The sequence below is a fragment of the Ambystoma mexicanum genome, chromosome 3p (assembly GCF_040938575.1).
Source record: "Ambystoma mexicanum isolate Mex_15411 chromosome 3p, UKY_AmexF1_1, whole genome shotgun sequence".
NCBI lineage: Eukaryota > Metazoa > Chordata > Amphibia > Caudata > Ambystomatidae > Ambystoma > Ambystoma mexicanum.
This window is the reverse complement of record NC_090925.1, coordinates 794626254-794650375: the sequence shown is the minus strand read 5'-3', so window position 1 is coordinate 794650375 and position 24122 is coordinate 794626254. Positions and strand designations below refer to the sequence as shown.

The 24122-nt window shown below is 49.8% G+C and overlaps 1 protein-coding gene across 11 annotated transcripts in view; it reads left to right on the top strand.

The window, feature by feature from the left end:
* LOC138580892 (up-regulator of cell proliferation-like) overlaps window positions 1-24122 on the top strand; it is a 1164421-nt gene that overhangs the window by 274622 nt on the left and 865677 nt on the right. For 7 of the 11 annotated variants that reach the window (XM_069651790.1, XM_069651791.1, XM_069651794.1 and 4 more), the window contains exon 8: window positions 21641-21691. The exons of the other annotated variants lie outside the window; for them this stretch is intronic. In XM_069651790.1, the coding sequence (XP_069507891.1) occupies window positions 21641-21691 (51 nt within the window). The remainder of the gene's footprint in view (window positions 1-21640; window positions 21692-24122) is intronic. 11 annotated transcript variants of the gene reach the window in all.

The following is a 24122-nucleotide window of genomic DNA, read 5'->3' as shown; positions in this document are numbered from 1 at the left end:
AAATCAGCAAACACCCATTTGGGATGTCACACAGACACTTCCTACACCCTCAGGTGACATCAATAGTTAGGACACTGTAGACATTGATATATTACTGTTGGCATTTAGAATAGTACTGAGGTGTGTCAAAGAAAAGGTTATCAGAACAAACAAGAGATCTCACATATTTTTTAAGCAGGCAGATACTTTTCAACCCTCACCAATGTCAGAGGAGAGAAGCTTCTTTCAGTGTAAATAGGCTAGGCGAACTTCAATAGGCAAAGGTTTATGTAGCTGAAGCACTTCTTGCAGGTAAGTAAGAAAAGTCTTTGCACAATGTTTTTAGAAGTCTTTGATGGAAAAGAAGATTCAATGTAGGGTCACAAGCTGTTTAGGCATGTGAAGAGTAGAAACAAATCTACAACAAGAGGTAAGTTCTCTTAGACTTTACAGCACCTTTAGTTAGAAGAAAAGCAGCAGATGACTTCTGTTCCTGTACAGCTCTGCAGATCCAGTTTGTTAAGGATTTCAATCAAGCGACACACACCTTGGTCTCGGCCTAGTATGTAGCGCACAATTGAGATGCTTTTCTCCTTATTTGATGCCGATTCAATTTTGGGATGGTACACCACTCATATGACACCCCCTTTTCACATACCCCGAGTCACAATGGACCATGAACCAGGCTGGTTGGTAAAATGCAATATTTATTTATATATTTTAAAATTCAAAACAAATCATACACTTTTATTTTTATAACACATTGTATTGTATTTTCTTATAAGTCAAGAACAAAGATATACAGTACAAAAAGGTACACATGCTTGCATCACAGGTACTGTTTTCTGCTACACGTTTCTAAAACTGGTTGCTCAATTCTTTGTGGGTCAGTGTCTGAGGAATGCTGCACCTCTTCCATTTACATGCAACATTTGTTATCGCTTCAGGATTTGTTTGCCGTTAAGTCAGTTCCCATTTCTGCCAAATTTTTTAGGCCTTCCCCGGACAACCTCTGGCCGTGTAAACTCAGCGCTCCATTGCAATACAGGCCTCCACATCTGTTCCCCATTGCCCAGTTTGCGGGACAACCTCCGAGCCCCACAGCTGTGCAATATTCCTTTTGGCCAGTCCAGTGGGGTTGTTGAGAGCAAGTGTTTCTCGAAACGGGTCAGCTCCCCCGCCTCTTCAATCCCAAGTAACAACAGTTTAGGTTCGTTGGGGATTGTTTGACCCAGGGCCCTTGAGAGTCTGTCACAGCAACTTTGCCAGAAAGGCTGAATGCGCGAGCATTCCCACAAAATGTGGAAAAAGGTGCCTTCCTCCTGCTTACAGCACAGGCATTTAGCATCTGTGATTTTCCCCCAGCGATGGAGTGTCACCCTCGGGTAGTATACCCTGTGTAGTATTTTGAGTTGTACCAGCCTGATTCTAGCCGGGATCGCAGTCTCTCAAGGTTGCATTAGGGCCGTGGTCCAATACTCAGGTAGTAGTGGGCCAACATCTCTTTCCCATTTCAGCTTCAAGCTACAAAGTTCTTTTGAGGCAAAAAGAGGAAATTGCATTATACATGATAGATGTAGTTTTAGTATTCACACTATCCAAAACAATATTTCTTTCTACGGGCGTGCATTCAGGTAAATTGGAAAGGTCTGGCATATGTGTCCTGATTGCATGGGACAACTGTGTGTGATGATATTGTTTGGTCGCTGGCAGGCCAAAGCGGATCGGTAGGTCAGCAAAGGGTACGAGTTTGCCTTCCTCTATCATGTCACCTATTTTCGATATGCCTGCTGCTACCACCCAGGTCGGCCATTTCGGAAGTTTATGAAGCTCAGGGAGGAATATGTTCCTCCATAGGGGCTGTACCGGAGGGATTTTGTTGCTCCACCCTATGTGTCTGTGTGCATTCAACCAGATTTGTGTTATGTGGGCCGCCATTGTGCGGGGAGGGGGCGACTCATGACCTGGTACAGGCTTTCAAGTGAAGATGTGTCGGACCTCACCGCTTTTTCTGCTCGGAAATGCCGTAGTGTTAGGTTGCCATGTAGTATGTCATTTACCACCGCCATCTGGCTCGCCCAATAGTATGTTTGCATATTTGGGAGCCCAATCCCTCCTTCCCACACTGCGTGTTGGAGAGTGCGTAGAGCTATCCTTCGGTGCCCTCCCCCCACAGCAGCCTTCGCAGTGTCCTGTCTATTATATGGAATTCAGTTACAGGAATGTGTAATGGACCATTCTGTAAGATGTATAAGAAGCGAGGGAGGGCTAACATCTTGAAGAGCGCTGCTCTTCCCAATAGGGTCAGTGGCAGTGTCATCCAGCGGCTCACGTCTTGTGCAAATCTGTTTATAATCGGGTGTAGGTTTTTGGTCATATAATCTTCGAGTCTAGCCGTGATCTGGACACCTAAATATCTAAAGTGTTCAAGTTCTCCAGCATGGGGTCTGGCATGGATTCACATGCTCAGGAATATATTCTCCATCGTCAGGCTGGGAATCCTCGGTAAAGAAAAAATCAGTATCAGTTTTGTTTCTGATCTGTCTTTCTTAGTAGTAACCAATCACTGGTCTCTGGGTCATACTGCCCCCACCAATAACTGCCCTCTCCCTAAGCCCTGCCCCTGGCAGCCATCCTCAGATTTTTACCGCACGTTCAAGTGTTGGGAGTCCTCGTGCTATAGCTCTCGAGCTTTTTATTGCGTTTTGTGCTTTTTCAAAGAGATTTATCTAATTTTTCACTTAAATCGAGCCTCAAGCTCCACCGTTTCTACTTCTGATCAACGGGGACCCATTACGGAATTTCTACGCCCCTCAAGGGTGAAGCTTTCGTCGAGTTACGCTTCTTGGAGGATTCCAGAAGTTTCTGAGGCCTACCTCGTGGACATGGCCCAGGAAAAGGGAAGCTCTACACCAGGATCCAAGCACTTGGAGAAGGACTGTGCGTTTTGCATGAACATGTCGGACGGGACTATGAGGGATCGTTGGACCCGTCTCGCCAACTGGCTGGAAGGCAAGAGCCTGTCAGGTGAGAAGAAGAAGAAGTCTGAGCAGTCTTCTAAGTCCTGTGAGGGCGCCCCGGCGACGGGGGCCCAACAGAAGGCAAAGCACTGCGAGTCCGCGGGCACTGGGAGCGCCGAACGGTCGGGCTCCTCGGCTGCCAGGAAGGGCGCATCCTCACCGGTGCCATCAACCACGAGCCAACGCTCTGGCTCGGGGAAGAGGAAATCCGAGAACCCAGTTAAGTTTCTGGAGAGGCCCGGTCGATCTCGAAGGAACCAGCCGAGGGGGAGCGAGGTGGTGACCCTCCCCCCAACGTGAAGGCCGCAGGCACGCACAAGGTGGTGAAGGCCTTGATTCACCCGGCTAAGGCCTCTATTGAGGAAGTCGCTACGGCCCTGACAGAGCCTGTGGAGGCTACCCCAGTGGAGGCGACCTCGGGGCCCAGAGTTTCCCTGCCACCACGGAGGGAATCCTCTTTTCAGCCCATCGAGAAGGCCCCCGTGAAGACCCTGGTGGAAAAAGAGGGGGGGCGGTGGTCAATACGGACACGGACACAGCCTCCGAGGAAGAGCTGGTTGAAGTCTTGGAGGGCCTCGACAAGAACGTTGAGGAGGCCCGGTCCCACGGGAAGGATCCCAACGAGGAGGACGACGAGAGCGAGGGTGACGCTGACAAGGTTCCAGTGGAGGAACCATCGCACCCGTCGCAGCCTGAGCCGCAGGACAACTCGGAGGCCATTTTGATGGCAATCCAATCCTTATGCACGGAGATAAGGACGAGATTGCCTCTACCCCCGATGGATGACCCAGAGCCGGGCCCGTTGGGAAGCCCTCCAAACAAGAGGAGGAGGATTCATCCTGCCCCGCCTTTTCAGCCCTCACGGCCCTCTCAGTCTTTGTCCCCGTCCCCTGTCCCTGGGGATGACACGGGAACAGATACGGCCACGACGGGGATGGATGACGACGGTGGTGAGGACGGGACGGATCTCCCATCACCGATTCCTCGGGCCTCCCCACCCGACAAAATTGGCTCCTTCCACGCCATGATTGCCAGGGCATCCGAGCTTTTCAAGCTCTGCCCCGAAGAGCAGAAGAAGGAAGGCTTCCTCTACCAACGGCGCGAGGCCAAGAGGAAAATGGTCCTCGCGGTGCCGCTGCTAGATGACATCTGGGACGAGGGACTTGCACTTCTGAAGAACCCGTCCACGACGCCTGCCAAGAGGGACCGGTATGAGAAGAAGTACCGGGCCCCCGACGCTGCCCCCTTGTACCTGAGAGCACAGCCGACCCCGGATTCGGTCGTCTCGGCAGCGGCCAAGAAGAAGGCGGGGGGGCATCGGCTTCATCTTCAAGTTCCCCACCGGACAGCGAGGGAAAGAAACTGGATGCCATGGGACGGCGAGTCATCTCGTCGGCGGCGACAACGATTAAGGCAGCCAACGCCCTAGCGATTGTGGCCCGCTATGACAGGGAATTGTGGTACAAGATCGCACCCCTGTTGGACTTTCTACCGGACGACAAGAGGGCAGAGGCCCTGGCGAGCCTACAGGAAGGTGAGGTAGCGTCGGACCACGCCATAACGGTAGCCACGGACATTGCCGACACCAGTTTCTGCCAGTTGGGCAACAGCATTTGCCTTAGACGGCGGGGGTGGCTCAAGGTGACGGATTTCCGCCAAGACGTGCAAGCCAAGGTTTTGGACATGCCCAAACGACGGGAACAATCTGTTTGGAAAGACAGTGGATGAGTCACTGCAGGCCATCAAGACCGACACAGAGACGGCTCGGGCCTTGGGAGTTCTGCAGCAACGGCGGCCGCCCTTTCGGAACTCCAGAGGCAAGCAAGGAGCCTCCAAAGGATTTGGCGGCGGCTCCTCGACGTACCGTCAGTCAGCCTGCTCCTCGTCGCAAGAAGCTTACAGGGGACGGGGCAAGTCAAGTGGATCTCGCCGTCGTCGCCAGGGAGGCCAAGGCGGCAAGGCTGCTTCCAAGCAAGACTGAACCGGCCGTTGCGTCGGGCCCCCACCGAAGCACCCCGGTGGGAGGCCGGCTGACGAAGTTCGTCAGTGTGTGGGAGTCCATCTCCACTGACCGTTGGGTGCTGGATGCCCTGGCCCACGGGCACACTCTGGAATTTCTAAAGAAGTGCCCCCGAATTCCTCCCGTGGCCAGGAAGGAAAACCACATCCCTCAACTGCTGTTAGAGGTAAGGGCAATGCTCAAGAAAGGAGTCATGGAGCTCGTCCCAAAGAGGCTCTGGGGCCCCGGAGTATACTCAAGATACTTCCTCATCAGAAAGAAGACAGGAGGATGGCGTCCCATCCTGGACCTGCGTCAACTAAACAGATACATCAAGGCACAGACGTTCCGGATGGTCACCCTCCAGCACATGCTGGGCCAGCTGGAGGAAGGCGACTTCCTATCGTCGTTGAATTTGGAGGATGCATACTTTCACATCCCCATACTAAAAGGACACTGAATGTTTCTCAGGTTCGTGGTCCAGTGGCAGCACTACCAGTTCAAGGCCCTCCCATTCGGATTGAAGTCGGCGCCCAGGGTATTCACCAAGTGCCTAGCGCCAGTGGTGGTGCGGCTGCGCCTGCAGGGGATCCACGTCTACCCCTACCTGGACGATTGGCTCATCCGAGCAAGAACAAGGGAACTCGCCGTCGAACACACAGCGAAGACCGTCCGGCTGCTCACGGACCTGGGATTCTCCATCAACTTCCCCAAATCCCACCTGGCTCCATCGCAGGTCGCACTGTTTCTGGGATCCAGGCTCGATACAGTAGCGCGATTGGCCTCGCCGTCGGAGGAAAGGACGAAGGCCATCCTGGGCATGGTGCAGCGTCTGCTGGCCACGGATGTGGCAGGGTGAGGTCCATCAAGTCCCTTCTCGGGATGATGTCCTCATGCATCTACCTGGTGCGCCTGTGCAGGCTTCGGATGCGCCCTCTACAGGAGTTCCTCGACGCCCGTTGGATGCAAGCGACGGGCAGCTTCGAGGACAGGATCTCGCTCAACGAGTTATTCCGCCAATCAATTCGGTGGTGGGGCACCCGCGCGCATCTCACGGCAGGCACGGACTTTCAGACCCCAGCACACCAGGTGATGGTGACGACCGATGCCTCCCTGGAGGGGTGGGGAGCGCAAACCGAAGATCTTCACGCGATAGGCGTCTGGCTCTCGGAGGAGAGGAAGCTCCCCAACAACATACTGGAGCTCCGAGCAGTGTTCTGGGCCCTCAGGTCGTTTCTCCCATCCCACAAGGGCAAGGTGGTGAGGATCTTCACCGACAACACCACCATGATGTTCTACATCCGGAAGCAGGGAGGAACAAGATCCCCAGCCCTGTCCAAGGAAGCCCAGGATCTGTGGCACTGGGCCGTTGCCCAGGGGATGTTTCTGGTACCCTTTCATCTGGCAGGGACAAACAACACAATCGCCGATTCGCTCAGCAGGGAGCTGCGCTCGTGCCACGAGTGGGAACTGCGTCAGTATCAAGTGGATCGACTCTTTCAACGATGGGGCAAACCCCAGATCGACCTGTTTGCGATGAACTCCCAAATGCCAGAGGTTCGCCAGCAGTTTTCCCCAGCCGAGGAGCATGGGCGATGCTTTCTTGTTCCCCTGGGACGGCCTGTTCCTGTATGCGCTCCCTCCGTTGCTACTGCGACTCGTCAACCAGCTCTAGAGTCCGGTGCAGGATGATCCTCGTTGCACCGGCGTGGCCGAGGCAGATCTGGTTCCCAGACCTTCTGGACTTGTCAGCGTCCCCACCAGTCAAACTGTCGATGGACGCAGATCTTCTCTCCAGAGAAGGAGGCGCCATCCTTCATCACGACCCAGAGTCGCTGAACTTGCAGGCCTGGCTCCTGCAGCACTAGAGTTTGGAGGGTACGATATCCCGGCGGACTGCAGAGAGGTTCTTGCAAAGGCCAGGGCGTCCTCAACTCTCAAGTGCTACGGACACAAGTGGAAGAGGTTCTCTGTCTGGTGCCGTGCACAGAAGATTAACCCTCTACGGATTACGGCCCCTCAAGTGCTATCGTACTTACTGTCACTGGCCAAAGCTGGACTAGCTCATGCTTCCATGAAGATACATCTGGCATCCGATACACCAGAACTGCAGGACGGTCATCCCTGTGGTCTCATCGCCTGGGGAAGGAGTTTATGAAAGGACTGTTCTGATTGTTCCCGCCGTTGAAGGCTCCAGCCATGGCGTGGGAGCTCAACGTGGTGCTGACCAGGCTCATAAGCCCGCCATTCGAGCCTTTGCATTCGGCTCTGTTGAAGTTCCTGTCGTGGAAGACAGCGTTCCTTGTGGCCATCACCTCCGCATGACATGTGGGAGAGATTCAGGCCCTATCCTGCAAGCCTCCATACTTGACTTTTCACGAGACGAGGGTGGTGCTGAGGACGTACCCCTCCTTCATGCCCAAGGTGCCGTCGGACTTCCATCTCAACGAGCCCTTGGTGTTACCAGTTTTCTTCCCGTCGCCTTCGTCGCCGGCCGAGAGGACTTTGCACTCGCTGGATGTAGCTAGAGCGCTGAAGTTCTACGCGGACCGAACGAAGAGTTTTCGGAAGACATCACAGCTGTTTGTGAACTTTGGACCTGTGAACCAAGGGAAGGCCCTCTCGAAGGCTTCCATTTCCAGATGGCTCTCCGGCTGCATCATGCACTGTCACCGGTTGGCAAACCGACCGTTGCTCGGCCGTCCGAGAGCCCATTCGACCAGAGCGATCGCTGCTACCACAGCGTTCTTGTCTGGTGTACCCTTGCTGGACATCTGCAGGGCTGCTACGTGGAGGTCGACGCACACCTTCACGAGATTCTACTGCGTCGACCGGGATTCCAGGGAGGAGTCCAGAGTCGGCCAGGCAGTGCTGCGCAACCTGTTCGCCTGAAGGTGGGCCTGGTGAGGAGGTAAGAGTTGCTTAATGTTGAGTCTATGTAATGCTTAATGTTGAGCCTTTGCCACCTCCCGTGGTTGTGCATGCGTGTACTGCTATGTATTCTTATATTCATGAGCATGTGAATCCATGTGAGACCCCATGCCGGAGAAGGAACAAGTTACTTACCTGTAACTGTTGTTCTCCAGCATGGGTCTCGCATGGATTCACATGCGAACCCTCCCTCCTACCCCTCTGCGGTTCTTCACTTGGTCATACTGCCACTTTATGCGCTACCAAATCCGAGGATGGCTGCCGGGGGCGGGGCTTAGGGAGAGGGCAGTCATTGGCTGGGGGCAGTATGACCCAGAGACCAGTGATTGGTTACTACTAAGAAAAACAGATCAGAAACGAAACTGATACTGATTTTTTTCTTTACCGAGGATTCCCAGCCTGACATCAGGGAATATATTCATGAGCATGTGAATCCATGTCAGACCCATGCTGGAGAACAACAGTTACAGGTAAGTAACTTGTTCCTTCAACTCTATATGGGGCGCCTTCAGGGGGTATACTTTCTATTCCTTTGATTAGGAACAGTACCGATTTATCCCAATTTACTCTCAGGCCGCTGAAGTTACCATACCCCACTAGGCTCTGCGTAACTATGGGACAAGAGATAGCCAGATCCCCCAGGTAAATCAGTAGGTCGTCAGCGTATAGGGAGATTCTGTCTTCCCAGTCATGAGTCCAACGGAAGCCCCACCATGTCTGTGAGTTTCGCAACAATGTCCCTAAGGGCTCAATTATTAGTGCAAATAACATGGCCGATAAGGGGCATCCTTGCCTTGTTCCCTTCCCCAATTTGAAGCTACAGGAGGGCCACCCATTCACTCTCACCTCTGCCTCGGGGGCATTATATAAAAGTTGGACCCAGCTTATAAATTTCTCCCCAAAGCCCATTTTCTCCATTATTGCCCACAATGCCTCCCAGTATACAGAGTCGAAGGCCTTGTTAAAGTCAATTGCCAGCAGTGCTAGGGACTCTTGTTGGGCTGGTGCTCTCTCAAGTGCCAAGTGAAGCCTATGGATGTTCATCCGTGTAGAATTCTTTGGCATTAAGCCCCACTGATCTGGGTGGATCAGACATGTGATTACACCTTGGAGTCTGTTGGCTAGTACCTTGGCCAGAATAGCTACATTTACTGGGTGGTTTGCCCTCTTTTGGTATCACTATTATGCTGGCTTTGCGTAAATCCAGTGGGAGTATCCCCTGTTCTTTCGAGTGGTTAAACATATTGAGCATATGTGGGACTATGCTGTCTCCATCCAATCTTTTCCAGACTTCCATCGGGAGACCATTCAGACCCGGGGTCGTACCGGTTTGAAGTTGCGAGATTGCAGATGATACTTCTTCCTCCGTTATATTCATTTCAAGTGTTGCCCTTTGACTAGCATCTAGTGAGGGGAGATCTATTGCTTCTATAATGGTGGTGTCTATGGGAGCGGGTGAGGCACTATAAAGTTGCTCGTAGTAGGACGCAAAACTCTCTCCTATGTCGCGGTCAGATGACACTATTTCCGCGTTTGCGGTTTTAATGTTTCTGATTTGTTGGTGTCCCCCATCTCTTTTCTCCAGCCAAGCTAGCTTTTGCCCGGCCTTATCTCCTGTTTCATATAGTATGGCTTTCATAGCCCTGTGTGCCAACTTGGCGCAGTCTAGTGTTATGTTGTGTAGCTTTTTTTGTGCCAGAATCAAGGCCCTGTTCCCTTCGGGTAAGTTGTTGCCTATATAATGTGTCTCAGTGCGTCACACTTCCCGTTCAGCTTCCTCCACACCTTTCTGGTGTGCCTTTTTTTGTGCGTATGTCCATGCCAGGATTTCCCCTCGCAGGACTGGCTTGTAAGCTTCCCAAAGAGTTCCCGGGCTATCAGCCGATCTTGTGTTCATCTCAAAGTATGTGGATGTAGCAGTGCATATTTTGTTTATAAGCCCCGGGAAACCCAAGTAATACTTATTGAGGCGCCACGTCGGTGGGGGGAGGGGTCTTTCGGTTTTGATATCCACCAGGAGGGGGGGGGGTGATCTGGGATGCTTTGTGGGAGCAGTTTTACACTAACTGCCTTGTGGATATCTTGAACTGGTAGAAAAAAGGGTTCCATGTAATAATGTCCCCGCAAAAATATCGGCATGCAAAAACATCGCCGAAAAATGGCCGGTTTTTGTGGGGACATTATTACATGGAACATGTGGGGGACACCCCCGCAACCCCCAAACCTTTGTTTTTTCTTCATGGGGAGCAGGGGACACCCCCACAACCCCCGCTGCCCCTGTCCCCATATATATGGTCACCCAAATAATATCGCCACGACTTTTTCCCGGCAAGATTATTTACGGCGACCATATATATATATGGCGACCATATATATATGGGGATAATATTACCTGATACCGAAAAAAGTAGTCTATTCTAGAAAGTGAAGCAAATACTCCCTTTCATCTGGATGTAGATCCTGCCACACGTCCCTCAATCCCAATGCAGAGGCAAAGGTCGCTAACTTGGTGGGTATTGTAGTATTTCTCCTCCTTGTATGCGTGCAGTCTTCTTCAACATTCATGACCTCATTGAAATCTCCTCCTATTATCCAGGTATCCACTGCATTTGTGGACAGAACAAGTGTGATATCCTCTATCAGGGCAGTCATGAATGCTGGCGGGGAGTATATTGCCATTATCGCCAAGGGATAGTTCCATAATGTGGCATTTATGTGTACATATCTCCACCCGTATCTTGGGTGACGCTAGAGATTGTGAGTGGGAGTCTTTTATGCAATAGGATCAGCACCTCTCTGTAGCCCATAGTAAATCCTGCGTGTACTGCTGTATGGTAGTTGGTTCTCTTAAAGAGATTACATACTGTGCCTGCTAAGTGTGTTTCAGTAAGAAGCACTATGTCAGGTGCATGCCTGTTTATGTATTGCGTCACTAGGCGCGTTTTGATACTAGACCCTAGGCCGTTGACATTCCATGTCAGGAGCCTCAGCTGTTTAGTGGTGGCAGCGGTTGTGGTTGACAATGATCATACAGGTGCTAGTGTTTGCAACTATGTGTTGTAAGAGGAGGGTGCTATGTGTATTTGGTTTGTGAACAATCAGCGTGTTGCATATCTCTAGTGTAGCTATCAGACCGTGTGCAAAAAAACGAGAACAAGGAATACAAATCCCAAACCCCCACTCCCTGTACTCCATCCCAAACTGAAGCATCTGTCGCCCCTTCTAACTTCGAAACATTAGAACAAAGGAACAGATTAACATAGAGTTCTGTCAATACAGCATCGAACACACTATAAGAGGACAGGTGTACAGGTGATTCATGTCTTCCCTTTCAAGGAAGCGTAGGGGGTGGCTTATCAGTGGGCCGCTGTGGGCCGCCAGCCATCTTAGATGCAAGTTTGCGCAAGCTTGTCACCGATGTGATGGTAGTAGCACAGCAGTTGCTTGTGCAGGGCAGTTGAAGCACAGTATACATTAGTTGATTACATTATTCATTGTCCATCCGTGGCAGCTCCTCCAGTTGTTGTCATGGTCGTTCAGGAGGCGATCTATCCGGGCGTGGTCTGTTCTGTCTATTTTGTTGGTTTCGTCGTGGTTCCCAATCACCGACTAGGTGGCGTTCCACCCAATTCCATGCCTCCTTGGGGTCTGTGAAAACAGTGTTGTTCTTTTTTCCTCAGGCCAGTTGGTCTGTGCCACTAGGCAGTTGAAGGTAGCAATATAAGTCAGTAAGTAGTGGCTGCCTTGCCTCATGGATAGCAGTTTGTTGTCCAGTGCTTGCCCTTGAGTGTGTCTGGCGAACAGTTTTTCCAATTCCCGTTGGAATTCTGTAAAGTTCTGAAGCATTGGGTCATCCTGAGCCACTAATGGTATAGACCAATCATCTGCACAGCCTCCCATATAAGAAAGCACAAAGGCCACCCTGGCACTGTCATTTGGGAAGGCTCCTGGTCGGCACAAAAAGTGGAGGCGCCCCTGATTCATGAACACAGCGTATTTGTTCGGGTCGCCAAAAAAGCGTTTGGGTGGAGGAAGTGGAACCGCCCCTGGGAGTACCACCTGCACTGGTGGTGAAGGTTGCGGCAAAGGAGTTGTTGCGATTCCGGGTAACGGGACTTGCCCAGCGTGTGCCTGAAGCATTTGTCTTGCCAGATCATCTGTTCGTTCTCGGGCTATAATAAGGTCTCTCCTCAAGGAATTAGTCTCTTGTCTTGAGGCATGCACCTCAGCCCGTAGCTCCCCCAATAGTTGGGCTAACTGGTCGGTTTCAGAAGTTTCCATGACGCCCATTCGGATATTTGGGATAGCTTCGCGTTCTGTTACGCTCACCTGGCCTCCATGTGGGCGTTGGGGCACGGTTGGAGCCCTCCCTTGACTCGGATCCTCGGAATTGCCTTCCCCTCCAGATGGTTGCTGGGCCTGCTGTTCGACAGACGGGTGTTGCCCCTGAGTGAAGATGAGAGGCAATGAAAGTGGAGTGGGGGTATCATGACTTCACCCTACCCTTTCGTGCCAAAATACAGTGTGCAAACGCTTTCCCATACAAGCTCACCTGTAGTTTTGAAGTGTTGAGCTATCCGTCCTGCTTATCCTAGCAGGGGCGCGTAGAGCGGACCGAGTTGCTTCACTGGTCTGTGGGAGTGTTGATCCAGATTAGCTGAGACCAATCCACTTAGGAGGTAAGTGTTTGTTATAACTATTGTTCATTTAGACTGTCTGTATTTAGTAAATAATTCTTGCAATGTCTCTTTCCATCCCCGTTTTTGCGGAGAAGTGAATCGGGGGCGATGAGAGTTCATAGGTCTCTGGAGGCTGACGGAGTTTCAACAGTGACAGGTAAGTTGGTCTTTATATAAGGAAACTCTAGTCTTTTGTATGGTATGGCCGAGTGTTCGGTATACACATGAGTTCTAACCTGTTGTGTTCTTTATTTCCTTGTAGGTGCAGACCGACGATGAAGAATGGCCTCCGGATGCTCGGTGAAGATTTGCGGCTGCAGGGTGAAGCTACGGCAGAGAAAATGGAGTGAGGCGGAGTTCCGAGTAACTGGGTGCCCGGATTAGGTAAGATGAAGACTCTGACTCCGACCGCGATGGAATGCATGCAAGATGAAGTCTCAGAATCCGGCCGTGATGGGATGCAGATAAGATGAAGTCTCCGACTCCGACCATGATGGAATGCCGGTAAGATGCGTGCACAGCGATGTAGCGGCTGGCAGCAGGTAAGGAGCACTCTCAGCGATGTAGCGGCTGGCAGCAGGTGAGTAGCGCCCACAGCGATGAGTAACTGGTTTGCGCAGTGATGTAGCAGCAAGCAGCAGGTAAGGAGCTTTCTCAAGATGTCCTCAGGATGGAGCAGCAGAAATCCAGTGATGCATAGGTAAGCACAGTGGAGAACGTTACGCTGCTGGAAGCAGAATAACGCGAAGCGAAGGCACGTGGATGTACTGGCCTTATATAGGCTGGCTCAGGCCCCTCCCTTTAGCCCCGCCTACTGACTCCACCTTGCCCTTCCCTGGGACTTTGGCACGTGCCTTCCAGTTCTGTTCTATGGCCACGCCCGGCCCAGCTGCACACACCCTTGGCACTGAGTGCAAGACACACCTTTACATGAGCCTGGCGCCAAAGGCGCCAGGACTCGGTCCAATTGGACCCGGGGGATGAGGAAGGACTGGCCCCTTGTCCAGTGGCCATGACACTCGTTCAACAGAAAAAAGAAATTGAGAAGGTCTTTGGGGCAAATAGGTCAGATAGCCATTGTTCTAAGAATAACTCCATACTCGGCCCTTCTGTTTTTTCGGGCAGGCCGAGGATCCGGATGTTGTTTCGCCTCGAGCATCCCTCTCCCTCCTCCACTCGTTCCTCCAGTGTTTGTTCCATTACTCCGTTCATCTGTTGACTCATACTCCGAAGACCATCCTCTGTCTCTGATATACGAGTTTCTGGCTCTCCCGTACGGGAGGTGAGTTTCTGTATATCATGACACAAAAGGGACACCTCCGTGCTGATGGTGTCCATTTTTTTCTCCATGGAGGTCCGTGAGTTAGATATAGCATTCACCACGTCTCTGAGGGAGATGTTATCCTGTGCGTCTTGTGTGTCTGGCTTGTTCTACTGGAGGGGTTGGTGTGGGTATCGTGTACTGTTCCATTGTGCTCTGTGTAGCGGCTTTCTTAGTCTTATCTTTACCCATGCCTGGGTCTATTGCGGATCGCTGGACTTGAACTGTATTCGAAGGGACAGACAGCGGCGTGATCTGCAGTTCGTGATCAGGGCCTGTGGTGCCAGAGGAGATTTTCGCCTGAAGGATAGTCGCTGGGTATTGTTGTTACAGCTTTGGGTACTGGCCGTATTCGGTTTGTGGTGAGTTGAGTGTAGGTCCAGTTGCCACTCTTGTATTCTAGGAGTTGTTGCCACTACTGGCCCTTTGGGATCTAGTGTCACTGCCTATCTCATTATATACATGTGGGCTGGTGAATTTCTGTGGCTACGCTGAGCAGCGGCGCGTCTCCACCAGTGCCACATGGTAAGAGCTCTCTACCAGGATGTTGAGCACAGTGATTGTAGCTTTCGTGCATTAGAATTGCAGGCTTCCGCAGAGACGAAGCAGGATTCAGCCAGTGGTAGCCTATGAGGAGTACTTTTAATTGTGTCCTGTAATTCTGCAGGCTCTGTCACACTTGCTACCTTTTAAAGTGGCACATCATCTGAATTCAAGCTCGCATTCTAGCAAGTGGCCACTTGCGGCAGTATTCTAGGCCCACAGGTGATTTCAGAGGGACAGCCAGTAACTACTGTTGAGAGTTAGTGTCTTTCTACCAATATAGGGGCAGGATATCTGCTTTACAACTTATTTTCCTGGGTATTCAGCACTCAATCATACCATAGCTTACTGCCAGTTCGGTGTGTTGCAAAGTCAGTATGCCATCTACAAATGTCCTGTACCGGACACTCTTTCACCACAGGCAGCTTACCACACGTTCACAGCTGCTCTGCAGGCCTTGTCACAATCCACGATTTCAATTACATTTCTAGAGTTGATGTAGTACTTTGTCATGCCAGGTTATAGGTGTTTACTTTTGCGTATCAGTGTTGTTGTATGGTCCTACCTTCCGGCTTCTTACTGCAGGGGAGACTTAGTTGTTTCTTTTCCTCCCAGCTTCTTCCTCACCTCTGGGACCGTGTGCGCCGTTGCCGGTCTAGACCTCTTTCAAATGAGGTGCTTGCGAGTCGTATGCTTCTATTTGCACGGTCAGTCAAGCCGTACAGCTTCAGGGGACCCACCGCGGCGGCCGCCGACGCCTCCGCTGTGACCGTAGTTGTTTGTGTGTGCAGTAGGCAGGGCTCGCTTCTTACCAGCGCTGGGTAATCATCAGGGTGGACGTATCTGCAACTTTCTCTTTGTCTGGGAGTCCCCACCAGTGTTCTCTGACCAGATCGCACCGCCTCACCCTGAAGCAGAGGACGTCAGGAATCGTCCGCTATCCTAGGCGCACTCAGCACCCTCTCACTGGGACGCCTGTGGTCGGAATCAATATATGTTCTCCTCAGACACGCGGAGGCTCTGCGACGACAGACGCCGCTGCAGGGCGTTCTGGTCGGTTAGGTCGAATCCGAAATGCACGCCCTCCGCTCAGCACATAGTCTTGGTGGCCATCTTGATTACCATTCATTGGCGATTGTTTCTGTTTTAGCCACCGCGTAACTGTCGAACCGCACTCCGGTTCAGACTCAAATTGTAGCGACCCGTTGTACAGGGGTTCCGCCGCCTGTGGGAGTTGTTTCCGTGGGTTTTAGTGGCTCAGGCTTGCAGGATTACAGCAGGATCTAGCTGGCAGCCCCGGGAGCAATGAGGAATCACGTCCTCATTGCGCGCTCGTTGGCCACACCCTGAAATCATACACTTTTTAATATGGGGCAGCAATCACCAATGGGTGATAATTACAATGAGAATGTGAGCAATGCTCTGTCTGGGTTTAACCTTCTATTGGAACAGATACACAGCGCAGCAGAATAGAAGCACTTTTTCATAAGGAAAGATAGAATTTCTACCTGCAATGTTCCCTCAACCCACAAATAATCAATTCTGAGTGGATAAACAGAAGCAGCAGGTAATCAGGAATAAGAAACAGGAAACAGAATCCAAATCTGGCCTTCCCTCCCCAAATAAGAGAGAAAAAAAGGATTTTAAACCCCTTGCAATGTAATGAAATGACACTCGGAAATTAACAAAGAGCAGTGCAGCATTTTCTTTAAAGATGAAAAAGTTTCCTTTTTAACGAGGTTTTTGGGCTTTTGCAGCAACACAACTCTGCTTTTTCACTTTATTCCATTGGTCCTTCAGTGTGCCCCCTTGTTCCATCCTGCCGCATGTATGCTTGGCAAAATGGTGCTGCCACCTTTTTGTTGCTGCATAACGCAGTTTTGAGGCCATGGCGCTCACAAGAGTCAGTGCAGCCATTTTGCTGTATCTGCACAAATGCAGCTTGGTGATATGGAGAAATACTGTTGAGTGGGTCAATATATCCCACATGGTATTCCTGGGCCTCAGTCTGGGGACAATAGGGAGGACGTCTGAGGACTCCTGCACTGCAATGGGACGGTTACCGACAGCAAAAGGGCAATCTTCCAGCAAGTGGCAATTCAGCGTTTCAGCTCCTCGCGTCTACCGAAAACAGCACCGCCGCGGTTCCTGACTGTCGAGAGGGACTTTCCTTGCATCTGGGGTTCAGCACTCTGTTGAGGTGGTTCAGGCTTGGTCAGTCCTGCTTCCTGGGAGTCCGGAGGATCTTCCTGGAGCTCTTGGTCAGCTTAAAAGCAACGTACACAAACTGGTGTTCCTCTCCCTGGTTTATTCGGTTCCAGCAGCAACTCTGTTGAAATTCAACCAGTTCTGAGAAGAATGCCCAGGTGGCTTACTTTGGAGTTGATTGGTCCCACCAACTCAAAGGAAGAAGTCGTCCTTTCAGGAGCTTCTCTGTCGATATGGATTTGGAGCTTCAGCACAGCAGCAGGGCTTCACTGGGCAAACCAACGGTCCAGGAGTTGCAGCAGGCGTCTTCTTCAAGTTCTTCTTCAGATTCCTCCGTCCAGTGGTCGACTCTGCCTTCCAAGCCAAAAAGCCTCTCCTTTTATGCAGGTTTCTCCCATTCATTGCAGCCTGGCTGTCAATCACCCAGCAGGGTGGCTGTCCTTGCCGGGCAGCCAGCCGGCCAATCACCAAGGACTGCATTCCGGTCTCCTAGGAGACTAAGCACAGGGAGTTTTCGGGCACCTCCCTCACTTCCTGCCCCCACCAGACACCCTGGAGCCAGAGGCGAGATTCACTTGTGAAGCCCGCCAAAGACAAAATGAACAAAGGGACCAATCTGGGTTTGGCTTGCAGAGTAAATCTCAAGAAGGACCTTTCCACAAAGAAATGGCAAAAAAAGAAGACCAGGGCCATTGTGACGAAAATGGCACTCAAGGGTGCTTTGCTGCAGCTGTGAACGCAGCCCGCGGTAAAGACATGCAATGGTCGTAAAAAGTAAACCACTGCCACCAGCCATTCATTGAGGAAAGGGTAACATCAAATTGTTACATGAGAAGTTAGACAAAGGGATACTAGGTAACCCCTCCAGCACCATATTGTAAGATAGTGGGCCTCATTACGACTCAGGCGGTCAGGGTTTTACGGCGGCGTTAACAGCGCCGACCCTTACCGCCTGAGTACGAGGTCCCTTAGCGCCATGGCGGACTTAACACCTGCTTTTAGCAGGTGTTAAAATCCATGGCGCTAAGGGACCATGGAGTTAATTACGCCACCGTAATTTACGGTGGCGTAATTAACGCCTTCCCCACTCCCATTATGCCCTATGGGGCAAAAATGGGAATGGGGAAGGGTAAATGGGGATTGGGGACTTACCGCCCCGCCAAGGTAGGAATGGGGTGGTAAGTCCGCCAACCACCATGGCGTAAACGTAGTTTACGCCATGGTGGTAAAGTCACGGCCCAGGCGGTAACTTACCGCCTGGGTCGTAATGAGGCCCAGTGTGTGCTGGGTCTAAACAGTTACAACTGTAAAGTAAAGTCAAATTCACTTTACTGCTCCTGGAAACAGTAATTATCCAAGAGAAAAGGTATTTAAACCGTTGGGGAAATCTGGGGATACTTCCCTGTAGCACTGCACTGAAGGTGATGTGTGCTACAATGTACAAAGATGCCTATGGAGTTTGTCAGGCTCCAAAAACAAAAAGGAACAGAGTTAAAATCACATTAAAACACATGAGAGAGTGGGAAAAAAGGGTCACACTCTCTCCAGGTAAAAATGAAAAAGTCCTAGAGTCCAGCAAAGGAGATGGGGGTCTCTAAGGTAGAGATGAATTAGCACATTTCTGAGAATTCTCCCTAACAGAAACAAAATACACAGTGCAATTTAAAAAGAAATCTAATTGGTTAGCTCCCAACCAGAAAGCTAGTAATATCAGCGAGACATTCTTCTTGCATGTTTCCTTTATTTCTGTATATTTTTTTACATTCTCTTATTTCTAATTCCTTGTTTTTTCCTTTTTTATGGGTCTTTACCTCTTTTTTCATCATGCTATTTTTTTAACAGTTTATTCCTCATACAGTTTCATTCATCTGTTCTACGTGTTCTCATTTTTCTTTTGGTTTCCCTTATCATATTTGCTTATTTCTCTCTAGTAACGGTTTGTTTTTCCTTTATTTCTTCATTGTGGCTGTGAACCGTCTTGTTTCATTTAATTTCTGTCTTTTCGTTTATTCTGTTTCTCTTTCCATTGTTTTTCCTTCAATCTAATTTCTTTATTCTTTTGTTGTATTTTTTTTTATTGCCTTAATTTTCTAGTCCTTCTATTCACCCTCCTTATTCCTTCCTTTATGTTTTCCATCTTCAATTTATAAACACTGTTATCTTCCATTAACAATAGGTTTTATACCTTTTTTCTTTCTTATTTTTCAACACCATCTTGTTTTTACTCGTCAATGTGTTCTCCTTTTCTTGCTGTTAAGAAGGATTTCTGAACTCTGTTCTGGAGGAGCAGAGGTTTAGAAGGCCAGCCTAGTTTCTTGGAACAGGGTAACCTCTGGACAAGCCAGACCAATCAGGGTAGCTATGGCAGGCGGTCAAGACTAAGTCTCAGGAGGGGTGAGGGTGACTGAAAGACCACAATGAGCATACACAGCAAGGACACTTACAAATTACTCCAGACAGGTGTTATATTAAAAATATAGACACATTTATTACAAGGCCTTTGAAACATAGACCATAGCAAAGAATCACAGTAACACTAAGTAAACCAATACATCACACTCAACACAATATATATATACAAGACCAAGGGGGTCTAAAGGGTGAAACGCACGAAATATGTTGACAACCTAGAGGGGAAGAAAACAGGCAGTGCAAGTAATCTTTAGACTCAGTTCCACATCAATAATACACCTAAGAGGCAGTCCAAGCCCTACAAAGAGAGGAGCCTTGTGCTCAATAGTACATACACGCGCTTGTGCCAATGGACAGTATAGGGTCTCTTTAAGGGTCTCTAGCAGCTTGGGAAGGTGGATGAGGCGATGCAGAACAAGTTCCCACTATTCAAGATGGACCTCCACTTGAGGGCAGCAGTAGTTTGAGAGTGCGGGATAGAGTCGCTATTTTGCAATAGCTGTGGAAAGCAAAGGGGCCCTCAGGGGCCACTTGTGCGTAAAAATGGGCTGCTGCGCTAGGGTCCACCAGTTGGGGTAAGGATTACTCACCGGTCCCCGACACAGGCAGACCCAAACTTCGCCAGTACAGTCCACTTCGCTGGCAGGTTCGAATGCGGCAAAAAGGACGTCTCAGCACCTTGTAGTTCCCACGATAAAGCGTTAATTCCCAAACGGGACAGTGGCGATTTCTCCGCTCCGGGTGGAGGAATCGGCACAGTTTCACTTCAGCAGGCTTCAGGGACAAAAGGGTCACACATGCAGCGAACTTGCACAGGTCGTTGCCGCGGCAGGGCAACACGGTAACCGTGTTTACTCCGGTCCTGGCGCACTCATCTCTCTTTAGACTTGGGAATGCCAAGCGTACGAATTTCGGTGTGAGGGTACCATGGGCACAGAGCTAGCAGTATACCAAGTTTCGAGGGCCTCTTCGAAACGGCGGCGGTGACAGAGCAAAGGTCCTGCGTAAACTGGTCAGCCCACTGGTTGGCCCAGGGACACTTCCGAGAGAGTTTACTTGCAGGGTTTGGTGAAGGTGCCGAGAATAGTTGGTCCCACTATTCCAATGAGTCGAAGCGTCTTTGAAGACCTTCTAGGACGATCAGATGCAGAGGGGTCCCACGGGACGACAGCGGGCTCAGGGTGCAAAGCCTTCCAGCGGGTCACCAGCGGTTCCTCGACTCGGCTTTGTGTTGTAGGATACTTGGCTCCTATCCTTTGTTCGGTGTGAACTCAGGAGATCAACATGGTAGTGGTGTTTGCAGCCTCCTCTTATCCAAAGTTCTCTTTGCGCCAAAACGGAGAGGACCCAATGGGAGATCTGCTCGCAAACACACACTCCATACATGGACCAATCACGGACCACGGTCTTCCCAGGCATTCAGGGCGGTGTCCTGTCAATTGGTCGACTGCAATTTGGTCGACTGCAATTTGGTCGACACCATTTGGTCGAATGCCAAATGGTCGAATTTTTTTTTTTTAATTTATATATATTTTTTGTGGGTTTTCGTGTGGGGAAAGAAAAAAAAAAAAGAAAAAAAAGGGGGTTGGGGGGGGACCCCCCCCCCCCCAAAAAAAAAGGGGTAAAAAAAAAAAAAAAAAAATTCGACCATTTGGCATTCGACCAAATGGTGTCGACCAATTGTCCTGTCGACCAAATGTTTTCGACCAATTGACTGGTAACCATTCAGGGCATTCCAGACTCTCTGGCACCCAGGATGTGTATTGGGATCAGACATCCCAGCTCACATCCTGGAGGCACACATACAAGACATGCAGAAGCCTGCAAAAGCAGTGGGATTCGCGGGAAAGTGCATGACCAAATAAGGACTGACCCGGTTCGACTCGACCTGGGGAAGGTGAAGGGGCAAGATGGCCAAAGGACAGGACAAAGAACCTCGTGGCATGGCCATTTTGGAGCCAGGCCACCTATTTGTGCCAAACGCGGCTAGCGCGGTTAACATGGCAGGAAAGGGTTAAAAATAATGCGAAAAGATAGCTGCCACCAGTCCTGTCCCTGACACATCTGCACAGTTCATAAAAAGTCCAGCAAGAGTTCTTAGAGCCTTTGGAAATGACTAGAGACCCCAGTGTGCTGTATGGTAAGATACATTGCACACTTGTTACATGTTGTACAAAAGCTGCAACATGAGGAAAGGACTAAGGGAAACAAAGTCTCCCAGTACTGACTGTCTTAAGGGCATGTCAGTTTCCCCATAGAAAGTGAGCGAAAGCCCAGAGGAGTGCAGCTGAAGGCTGTGCTTCTCTGGCAAAGTCAGTCCATGGTGTCTAAACAGCAGCAAAAAGTTTGGGGGTTGACACATGGAGGGAAAATTACATACAATATGAAATCTTTCCTAACACTTGCACTCTTTAATACCTTCTTGGTATGTTTCTCTTTGTCACTTTCTTTCTTTGTGGTTCCACTGTATCCACTCTCTATTTCAGTTCATACAATCTGAGTCTTAATGTTAACCTGTTGCTGTTGTTTTTTTTTAAATGGGAGATAGCTGGTGGGAAAGTACAGGAGAGCCAAGAAGAAAAGAAGAATGATATTGAAGGTATGTCATCTGGTTTAATGTTCTCATATTTCCTCATCTATGTATGGCATTATTTGAATTTTTTTGACCACATTTTCTTGTATTTCACATGCTGTGTTTTGTTATTATTATTCCACTGCTTCCTCCTTCCTTAATTGTTTTTTTCATTGGCATTCATAATATGCAATGTTATTATTTATTAAGTGTTTAACCACTGACTGCAGAAAGAATTCCTTCTGCAGTTCTTGATTAATTAGCAGGTGCAGTCAAGTGGCTAACGGAAATGAGGCTGAATATTGACACTTTTGTTCAGTACAAATGAAACATTTCATTTGGCTATCAACACATCTCCTTCTGTTTCCACAACGTTTTATGATGCAGGACCCCAGAGAAATGGGTCCTTGCTAATCGTCAACCCTACACTAGCCTCAAACTGCCCTGTCTTGCATAGAGTAAGAAACAGAAACCTGTCGCATCTACAGAGCAGCGACCAAAGTAGTATTTCCTGATGGAATCATAGCGGGCATCGCAGTCAACTGAAAATAGCAATCTGTTGTGGACCCTCTATAGGAGCCAAACCTGGGAGAGAAAGATTCTTGCCTCTGAATGGGGCAGATGTTCCACAAAACAGCCTTCCTCGCTCACCTACAGAGCACCTCCCCTAACAGAGTGACTTCGACACCTTCCCAAGACAAAGGTTAGAGCAACGGGTCAGGGACCAGGATAACCACTTCCACACTCCTACACTTGTCTGGACTGCGAGAAACCTGAATGTGTCTCACTCGCTAGTCCCCGGGGATCGGTCATCCAGGTGGCCAGGACACAGCCACCGCTTTTGGATCCAGTTCCTGGAGCAGGACCAGTGCGGGAGGATTACCTGGGTGAGGGGTCTTCAGGTAGTTGAAGTGGACATCGGATGGCGAGATGCGGTATCCCATTGCCTGTAACACTTTTACCCCATCCTACCAGGTAGGATACTTTGGAACTCAGCCCTCCACCCCTTTTCCAACACAAACACCTTCTCACGGATAGCTCACTGTGAGAGACAACGGACTAACAACTGAGCCTTATGCCTAGCATGTCCCAATACAATGGTCAGGCAGGGTCAGGCAATTACTGATCATTACACACATGTGATTTCCATCATACTTCCCCACACGGATAAAAGGCAGAGCAGTAAAGCACACTCTGAGCAAGGCAAAGCCCACGAGGAAGCAGCAGTTCCAAGATGGCAGTTTAATACAAGGCGAAAGACAGCAAGACCGAAGAGGATTGCTAGTAGGGAAGTGCCCATGACTTTGTCAATGAACCTTCAAGTCCAGGGAACGTAAGACCAGGAATCAAGGTTGAAGAATCCTGCATTGTGTGTCAGCGGTACTCTGTGCTCTCCCGCGTCGACAGTCAAGGTGGGGAGAATCGCGTGCCGCTGTGGTACTGTTCTTGGCTCCCACAACAAAGCAGTACCAGTGAAGCCAGTTGGAACATCCTCTTTAATTCTAAGGTACTGTGGGGCTTTGGGTCTAACCACCTTTAGCCAAATCTAGCGCTTCCTAGCTTGGGGGGTGCTCCTTCTTACTTTTTCAATTACTGCAATTCACTTGTGCAGGCCTAGCAGCTTGTGCACCTCAGGTAGGCTCACTTGAGCTCCTGGATTTTTCTTCAATGAATTTCTGACTGTTCAACTAACGTTTTCTAAGATGATTGCATCAGAACTAGAACTATCTTATTGACTTTGGCTGTTCTGGCTCCCTAAAGGCATCCATTCTGAACCCTACTGGCTTCGGCAGGACTTGTCCCCATACAGGTTTTCATTGTTTTACACTATTATTGCTGCGATAAAAGACTGCCTACATCCCTCTGGGAGAAAAGACTATTGTTACAGTGCTACAGTGTTTGGTTATACTCTAACCCTCTTTCCCTCCAAACTCAATATTGTATGGTAACCCATAAGTGCTATTAATGACCTTAACTGATGTCACTCCGTGTGCTGGAAATGTTTTAGTACAAAAATAATGTACTTCTCCAGCATGGGGTCTGGCATGGATTCACATGCTCATTCCCCGTCGTCAGGCTGGGAATCCTCGGTAAAGAAAAAATCAGTTTCAGTTTCACTTCTGGACTGTCATTCTCCTAACAACCAATCACTGGTCTCTGGCTCATACTGCCCCCAGCCAATGACTGCCCTCTACCTAAGCCACTCCTCTGGCAGCCATCTTCAGATTTTTACAGCACGTTCACGTGTTGGGAGTCCTCGTGCTGTAGCTCCCGAGCTTTTACTGCGTTTGCGATTTTTCGAAGAGTTTGCTCTTATTTTTTCGGTCAATCGAGCCTCAAGCTCCATCGATCCATCATCCGACTAATGGGGACCTGTTTTTCGGAACTTTCTACACCCCTCAAGGGCGATTTTTCGTCGAGTTACCTTCTTGGAGGATCCCAAAAGATTCTTGGAGGC